We start from the raw sequence: 9,207 nt of genomic DNA on the forward strand, positions 1-9,207 counted from the left end.
CCCCTAAACCTACCCAACACACACACACACACACACACCGCTAAACCTACCCGTCACACACACACACACACACCCCTAAACCTACCAATCACACACTACCCCTAAACCTACCCAACACACACACACACACACACACACCGCTAAACCTACCAATCACACACTACCCCTACCCCTAAACCTACCCAATACACATGCACACACACACACACACACACACACACACACACACACACACACACACACACCCACACCCCTAAACCTACCAGTCACACACACTACCCCTAAACCTACCCATCGCATACGCACACACTCACACACCCCTAAACCTACCAGTCACACACACTACCCCTAAACCTACCCAACACACACACACACACCGCTAAACCTACCAATCACACACTACCCCTAAACCTACCCAACACACACACACACATGTTTGTTTTTGTGAAATGTGAGGACATTCCATTGGCGTAATGGTTTTTATACCGTACAAACCGTATTTTCTATCCCCTTACACTGCCCCTGTCCCTAAACCTAGCCCTCACAGGAGACTGTGCAGTTCACTTTCTGTGAAAAAAAACTTGTTCTGTGTGATTTATAAGCATTTTGAAAAGTGAGGACATGGGGAACGTCCTCATATTTCACCCTCTTTTTGTAATACCTGTGTCATACCCATGTCATTATACACATTTGTGTCCTGATATTTCACAAAAACATGCCCACACACACACACACACACACACACACACACACACCGCTAAACCTACCAATCACACACTACCCCTACCCCTAAACCTACCCAACACACATGCGCACACACACACACACACACACACACACACACCCCTAAACCTACCAAACACACACACACACCCCTAAACCTACCAATCACACACACACACACACACACACACACACACACACACACCCCTAAACCTACCAATCACACACACACACATTACCCCTAAACCTACCCAACACACACACACACACACACACACACACACACCCCTAAACCTCCCCATCACAGGAAACACACTGCATTTTTACATTTTTAATAAAACATTGTTTAGTATGTTTTTAAAGCTATTTTTAATATGAGGACATATGAAATATCCTCATATTTCATGTTTACATCGTAATACCAGTGTAATACTCGTGTCAGTATACAAATTTGTGCCATCATAATTCGCAAACACACACGCACAGCGCACACGCACACACACTCTCACTCTGACACACACACTCACATACACCCTCTCTCTCACACTCACAAACACCCACACACTTACACACACACCCTGTCACACTCACGCACATACACACACTGAGTTTTTAGATGCAATTTAAACTGAATATGTTATATAAAGAATCAAAACGATCAAAATAGACTGTAAAAAACGCTTTAACATAATGTGTTGACTTGATTTTAAGTTTAGTCAGCTTGAAACGTGAAGTTGTGTTAAGTGAAAGTTTGGATAATTGCGTTATCTTAAATTAAATCCGGGAAAGTTATTTTAAGTTTTTGCGACTTTTCATCTTTTTTTTTTTTAACCGTTCTGGGCCTAACTCACTAATAACTTCATGCAATTTGAGTGTTTGTGCACAGTAAAATTTCTCACACAAAATCTCTGCTAGAGCGTAACGACACAACAGCACATACATTTGCTCTGACTCTTGTTCTAATGAATCTGGATTATTACATTGATTTAAATAATTACTGCATAGTTTTTCCATTTCTACATAGTTTGTAAGATCTCTGTGAGTATGGGATGTCCGCATAGTATAGATGTGCTTTCAGTTGGTTCTAGTTTGTGAATTTATAATACATTTTAGTGTGAACTTATAATGTATGATTTTTGTGTGAAGGCCTGATGATGGCGATGAGTTGGACTTGGAAACAATTGGCTACTTTACAACCTTTTAGCACCTAGCAATTTTAGACTCAATTATTCTGTAAAATGTATAAAATGTTGAGTTCAATACATATGCTTAACAGTAAACCAAAGCCAAATAATCTTTGAAGTGCTTTCGCTTCTGCAATAATCTGAGATAAAAAAAAAGAACAACTTTAGGTCTGCATTTCAAAGCATTCTTGAATTACAACCATTTAGGTTCAGATTTGTGCTCTAAAAGAGTTAACAGGTTATCATCATAGTGTCTGTCTGAATGTTTCTACTCAAACTCCTGAACAACGGAAGCTGCTTCACTTTCATTTATGTGCTTTATTTATAAACAACTTCAGTTTGTGTGTGTGTGTGTGTGTGTGTGTGTGTGTTTAAGAGCTTTTACAATGTTATTCAATTGTGATGTAAGTTGTGCTTCCTTTTGGTCGTCATCCAACAACCTTCGGTGTCTGAAGCTAACCAGCGAGTGAGAGAGAGAGAGAGACTGAGAGAAAGAGAGACGGGTGGGGGGGCTCTTATCTCAGGCCTGCAGGCACTTTTTTTACTCTTATCAACATCACCATATTGTACAAGTACATCCTCCTGTCCAGCAGAGAGGAAATCTCTCTCTCTCTCTCTCTCTCTCTCTCTCTCTCGCTCGCTCTCGTCCAATACTAGTTCAGCTCAACTGGTGTCCCACTAGAGCACCATGCCTGTTGGTGATGGTGGGGTGGGAGGGGGGGTACAGGCGCATGGGCACATGTGCATCACTTTTACATCAGCGCATGTTCCAGTCGTCTGTCATTCCTGCAGTGAGGTCATCGCTCCGTGTCGCAGCCGCATCTCTAAACTTCACTGATTGCTGGAGAAACTGGTGGAGAACAGCGCTCAGGAACGGGAAGGAAGTGCAAGGAGAGTGAGTGCGTGATCGCTTGGCAGACGGCGTGAACACAGAGACGCATTAACGGCGGAGAAATTGACCACAAACGCGGTGAGTGACTGGCGAGGTTGTGCGCTCTTCATCACACGCTTTCTGATCACCAATGATTTTTAACGCATGGGTCATTCTTGAGGCGCACCGCTTCATACAGTTATTCAGCACTACTGACACAGCTTGCATATGATATGGGAGTTTTCTGATTGTCCTGGAACTTATTTGATAAGAAAGTTCCTGAAAACTGGCACGGACATCAAAGACTCGACGACAGACACAGGCGTTTGGAAGAAGCGTGACCTGTGAAGAGAGAAATATGTGAGGTTTCCTGTAAGTGACCATTTCTGAAAACACATGGAGCTTCTTAGAATGTGTGCAGCAAAACATTCAGATGGGTTTACAGGCGCTTCATGAGTCAGGCATTATGAAAAATAGTTCGTTAAACTGGACAAAAAGAGGAACCGAATGTAAGGAATGGCAGTCGCTGTTTAAAAGAGGGAAAACCGTTTGCAGAACTGTGTGTTGAATCATGTCTGTGTGAGGAGATCTGAGCAGTTTCATTGATCATGTCTGTCATCGCGATCGACCCATCGATCAATCGGGGACTGGCGTCAGTCCTGATCTCTGGACAGCAGGATGACTGACAAGTGATTTGCGCATACATTTGGAAATAACACAACTAACCCAAGTGAACACGGATAGCAGCTGATCCTGATGATCTCAGAAAGGCACTGACAGATTAGTTGTTTGGGTCAGTGCTGAACGCAGAACGACTCCAGTGGGATTCATCATCCTGGCCTGTAAAGTTTTAACAGTGAATCCTCTTAATGATCCAAATGTGTTTGTCACTCCTGGGGCCAGTTGCATAAACTAAGCCATTATGTTAAGACAGTGTCTTAAGATCTAATATGAGCCACTAGCAGTTAGGCAAGTGGCATTCAGTCTTACTTTTCGTATCAAATTAAGCCAGTCTATGTTTTTACGTAACTGATTTAAAAAAATTATGAACAGTCTTAAAGAAAAAAATGTATGTCTAACTTGTAAGACTAGTCTTAACGGTTTATGCAACCGGCCCCTGATCTCATGATGATCGAGCTGTGTCACTGTTTGTTGTTTAGTCTGGACCTGTTCCTCTTTGTTTTGTTGTTATTTTTCACTCCACACTCCACAGTTGACCTGTCAGGGTCCAATGAACTAGTAGTTCAGCTGTGAATGTTTGTCAGTCAATGACTCGCACTCAGAAGTGGAGTGACACTGAATTCACCTGCAATGTGAACGTGACTCTTAAGGCCCCATTTACAGCGTTCCCAGAGCACAAGTATCTAGCATGTAATCACCATGGACCAATGGTAGTTCGAAAGTGTTTTGGAGTTGGTTTCGGGAGTTTCAAGAACATTTTCGAACATGTAATTTTGTTTATCACACCTGTTCATTCTGTATATCAGGGCTTTATAATATCATAATGTCACTTCAGAAGCTCCTGCCTTTTGTAAAAACGGCCTGGTTTGTTGTTTCAGGTCCAAACAGAAGTGACTCCACATGAGGAGCGATGAGAAGAATCTGAGATCATCAGGAGAACTCATCAGTCTCAGGTCATGATGGAGAAAAACGAGTCGCCCGTCTCGGCCTCCTCGGTGTCTCCATCTGTCCTCCAGCACGTCAGTCCTGCTCGTAAGGGCTCCCCTGACGCTAATGCGACTCGTGATGCAGAGAGCCGTACGAACACGATTGCCGGCACAACTGAACCAGAGGCCACCAGAGCCAAGACGGATCCGACGACACCTCCCCGGCGAAGCCCTTCCACCGCATCCACAGTCTCGAGCGGCGGGCGTGTGTCGTCCTCCTCATCGACATCCATCCCTCCCAACATCCCGGTCATCAGCTTGGCTCACAGTAAACCCCCCTTGCCCCCTCTCCCCATGCTGGCGACCCCGCTGACGGCCCTGCACCCCGCGCCACAGCTCCCACACGGCCCCGCGGAGCTGCGGCTGGCGCAACTGTCCTCGCTGTCCAGCACTGGACCCCCCACGGCCCTCCTGCCCCCACCTTTCCTGCAGACGCACCCCTTCATCAGCAGGTGAGGAATCAAAACAATAAAGACAATTATTACCGCTGTTAAATTCCTTCATAGGACAAGAAGAAAGAGTGACTTAATTGCTTAAAGGGGTGGTTGCATGCGATTTCACTTTTTTAACTTTAGTTAGTGTGTAATGTTGCTGCTTGAGCATAAACAGTATCTGCAAAGTTACAGCGTTGAAAGTTCAATGCAAACGGAGATATTGTCTTTTATGGTAGTTTATTGCCTACAAAAACGGCCGGTTTGGACTACAACAAGCTTCTTCTTCTTGGTGATATCATAAACCCTTGCTATTAACATAAACACTGCCCCTGCGAACACACAACAAAGTGTTCAAAAAGAGAGATGTTGCAGAACTACAAACTACATTTGGCCATCTAACCAATCTAAGTCCATTGCGTTTTTCGGAGGGATGGGCTTCACAGAAGCAGGAAGCAAACAAGCTGTCCAAAGGACAGTGGAGACAGCGGTGTGGAATAAAGGTAAAATATAAGAAAAATACAGCGTTTTTAAAAAAAAGAAGTATGTTAAACTGTGCCCCATAAACACAACCAAGCCTAGAAAAAAAACACGGAACCACCCCTTTAACTCAGTGGTTCCCAATCCTAGTCTAAGGGCAGGGTGTCAAACATCCGGCCCACGACAGTGTCCAATCCGGCCCAGGGAATGATTTGAACATGAATAAAAAATATAGATGCACTGCTCAACCGGCCATAAATCAGAACGGTTTAAATGTTATTTTGGCCGATCTCTATTCCAGACTTAATTTCCCAAAATGTCATTTGTTTTGGAATATTCCAAAGTCTGTTAACAGGACAATAACAGTGCCAGACGGGGCACACTGAAGACAGACAAAAATATCAAAAACTGTACAGGCACAGAAAGATCACTGGTCACGAAATATGGGAAGGAAAATGTAAATATTGAAATGGCGGTAGGGGTTTATATGAATGTACCGGTATATATGAAAGGGAATGGTTTCGATGGCATTTTCTTGCCGTCTTACATCTGTATAAAATATTGTTTATAAACGCAGCGCTGCTTTATGTACAGCGGTAAACAAGGAAACGTTATAGTCCAGCAGCCATATCACCCTGTAGCCCAAGACTGGTTTCCCACTGAAGCTAAGCAGGGCTGAGCCTGGTCAGTACCTGGATGGGAGACCAACTGGGAAAACTAGGTTGCTGCTGGAAGAGGCGTTAGTGAGGCCAGCAGGGGGCGCTCACCCTGTGGTCTGTGTGGGTCCTAACGCCCCAGTATAGTGATTGGGACACTATACTGTAACAAGCACCGTACTTCGGATGAGACGTTAAACCGAGGTCCTGACTCTCTGTGGTCATCAAAAATCCCAGGATGTCCTTCGATAAGAGTAGGGGTGTAACCCCGACATCCTGGCCAAATTTGCCCATTGGCCCCTGTCCATCATAGCTTCCTAATCATCCCCTTACATACATACGATTGGCTTACAACCCTCTGTCTCCTCTCCACCAATCAGCTGGTGTGTGTGGTGTGTGTGGTGGGCGTTCTGGCGCAATATGGCTGCCGTCGCATCATCCAGGTGGTGCTGCACATTGGTGGTGGATGAGGAGATTCCCCCCTTCTATGTAAAGCTCTTTGAGTGCCTAGAAAAGCTCTATATAAATGTAACTAATTATTATTATATTGCTGCTCTTCCATAAGCGCCACCTACTGTCAGAGAGTGAATTTGCATTTTCATTCAGTCCATCTGCTGTTTTGTATGTTCACCTTGCTACAGTGTTCTGGTGGTCACAAGAGTATTCTGTGTTCTGGGTTGTTGGTACCTGGTCATCTTCAGCGGTTTTATGGTCCAGCAGGTAAAAATGGTGCATCTGATGATTTAGTAAAGTAGCAGCACACTCTCCTCAACAACACGTGTGACTTGAGGAACAGCAGTAGCCTTTGCATTTCGGCCCGTTTCAAAGAAACAGACGGACCCCATCCCCCCGGAATGAGGAAAAAAATACAGACAAAAACATTGTATGCAATGTGACTGCAATTACTTTCTTTATTATATTTAAACAATGCTATCTCACATTTCACTGTTAATAATCTAATTAAAATACGATCTCTTTAACCAGAACAGACAATATTCTCAGTCTAAAATTTGCCAGCTAATATTAGCTTTATTTTTGATTGACTGTTGTATAAAATCAATATTATATTTGCGAAACTACCGATATTCGGGAAAACGACACTCTTACTCGCATGGTATTGCTTAAATATTATCAACAAGAACTCATACAGGGACATTTTTTTTGCCCCATTTCTTCAATTTTGGGATATTTTTATTCATTTTGGTTGCCCCAAGCCCCTGTTAATTTTCGCCCCTGTTGTGTGCAGTGTGATGGCTGCCGGCGGTCGCTTTTTTTCGAGCTCAAGCGGAGGACCCTTCTGTTGCAAGGCCTGTTTCAAGTGAGACATAGCAAAGGCCACTACTGTTGAGGAATCATTCACTGCAGGCCGATGCACACGTTAATCTTGTTGAGCATCAAAGTAATGAACAAACTCGTTTGATGTCATGTTCTCTTGTAGACCAGCGACTTACTGATCTTTCACCCCTCAAAGCAGCACAGAAAGAATTAAGTCAGATCTATTTGAGCTGTGCAGCTGTAATGAGGACAGAACGGCAGGCGTCACGTTTGTCCAATCAGTGAGAGACGTTCATCAAATGCTCCAGATTGCTTTTATAGATTTGTTTTCCTCAAGTTGTCTCCTTATTTGCAGTTTTCTCTGTTTCCCTCAGCTCTTTCCTCGGCCCGTCTGGGGGCTTTGGGATCTTCGGTAATGCGCGTGTGAAGAGACGCCCGTCTGCGCACTTCGAACTGGACCTCAATGACGGTACATCATTTCATTTATGGATTGTTTTTAAATCGGTTTCTCTTCAGCATCCTCATAAATGAAACCCGGTTGCTCCATGTTTCTCTGCTCAGATGTATCTCGCATGTGGTTCTCCTTCAGGTCCTCCTCAGAAGTTGGCTCGGCGTGTCTTCACTAACAGCCGCGAGCGCTGGCGGCAGCAGAACGTAAACGGCGCTTTCTCTGAGCTCCGTAAACTCATCCCGACCCACCCGCCCGACAAGAAGCTCAGCAAGAATGAGATACTACGACTCGCCATGAAGTACATCAACTTCCTCGTCCAGCTGCTGAACGACCAGACGAGCGATCCGGCGTTTAAAGGCACGACGGACAGTGTGGCGGAGGGTCAGGATGGGAGGAAGGACGAAAGCGAGGATTTGGGAAGCGGCAGCTCCCCGTCTTGTAAGAACAGAGACTCCATGGACTCAATGATGGTGCTGACGGCGTCCTCTGGCTCCAGCTGCTACGGGGACACAGACAGTGAGGAGAGCACAGGTCCTCGAACCTGCGGCATTGAGACCAAACATAGCGGGATCACAGAGAAGGTTCAGGAGCAGATACTAGCGGTCACAGCAAGCAGTTACCAGCGGTGACCAACACCAACCAACCACAAACTAACACACTGGAGATGGTGTTTAGCCCTCGACACGTGTAAACTCTTGACATTTTGTGTGGAATTACAGCGAATTTACTTTTTGTACATTTTTGGATCGGGTTAAATTCATGGCTTGTGTTCCTGGTCCATGTGTCATGTGTCACATAACACGTCTGTCACTTCTCCATTTAATTTCCTCTCACTGATATTTTGGGGAATAAATAGAGACTGTGGGTTCCTCGTGTCACACGGCAGCATGCAATCACGGGTACCTTCTCAAAAACTCTGGATTATTTAATAATGTGTTGATCTTTTGACTCTTTCCTGCTGAGTGGAGACTAACAGAGAGCTGACATGAAGACATGAGAGCCCTGTAGAAGAACAAATGATGGCAGCTCACATCCATGATCCATGTTTTAGATTCACTGTGTTAGTCCCGTCTGAGCTAGCAGATGTTTGGATGATGTGAAGCTCCTCAGAGTTTGGAAGTTGCAGTTGTGTGGCTTGCGTTCAACTGATCTTGGTCTGAATAAAATAACGCCGTTTCAGATTTCCTTCTCTCGATTTCACTTCCTAATAAACACAGGAAGCTTTTAGCGCTAGTGTAAGATAATGAAGAGCAAAGGATGAGCATTAGGTGTGTAAATGACCCACTGAGAAAGATGGCAAATGGATAAATGAGTGTTACAGCTGTACCACTGGTCTTCATCAACAGAACACAAAATACACTCACACTGAATTTGTTCAGATTGAAAGTGATTGGCTAGTTTTACGTCTCTTCAGACCTTTATCAGTCTGTCTGGAAACACAGTTGATATGATATGAGTGCTTTTGAGGA

At 44.4% G+C, this 9,207-nt stretch overlaps 1 protein-coding gene across 1 annotated transcript; it reads left to right on the forward strand.

Moving 5' to 3' along the window:
- The first annotated feature begins 2,371 nt into the window (after nucleotides 1–2,371).
- Nucleotides 2,372–8,922, forward strand: lyl1 (LYL1 basic helix-loop-helix family member). The gene is made up of 4 exons (XM_079841897.1): nucleotides 2,372–2,877; nucleotides 4,338–4,897; nucleotides 7,662–7,756; nucleotides 7,877–8,922. Exons 2-4 carry the CDS (start codon nucleotides 4,416–4,418, stop codon nucleotides 8,365–8,367), a joined length of 1,068 nt encoding a protein of 355 aa, XP_079698023.1. The 5' UTR covers nucleotides 2,372–2,877; nucleotides 4,338–4,415; the 3' UTR covers nucleotides 8,368–8,922.
- The last annotated feature ends 285 nt before the right edge of the window (nucleotides 8,923–9,207 follow it).

The sequence above is a fragment of the Gobio gobio genome, assembly GCF_949357685.1.
Source record: "Gobio gobio genome assembly, chromosome: 17".
NCBI lineage: Eukaryota > Metazoa > Chordata > Actinopteri > Cypriniformes > Gobionidae > Gobio > Gobio gobio.

Bases quoted from the DNA above. Each gene is read 5' to 3' on its own strand.
- lyl1 (XM_079841897.1), top strand. From the start codon at position 4,416: ATGATGGAGAAAAACGAGTCGCCCGTCTCGGCCTCCTCGGTGTCTCCA. The intron at 4,898-7,661 runs GTGAGGAATCAA...TGTTTCCCTCAG, and splicing joins ACGCACCCCTTCATCAGCAG to CTCTTTCCTCGGCCCGTCTG. The intron at 7,757-7,876 runs GTACATCATTTC...GTTCTCCTTCAG, and splicing joins CGAACTGGACCTCAATGACG to GTCCTCCTCAGAAGTTGGCT.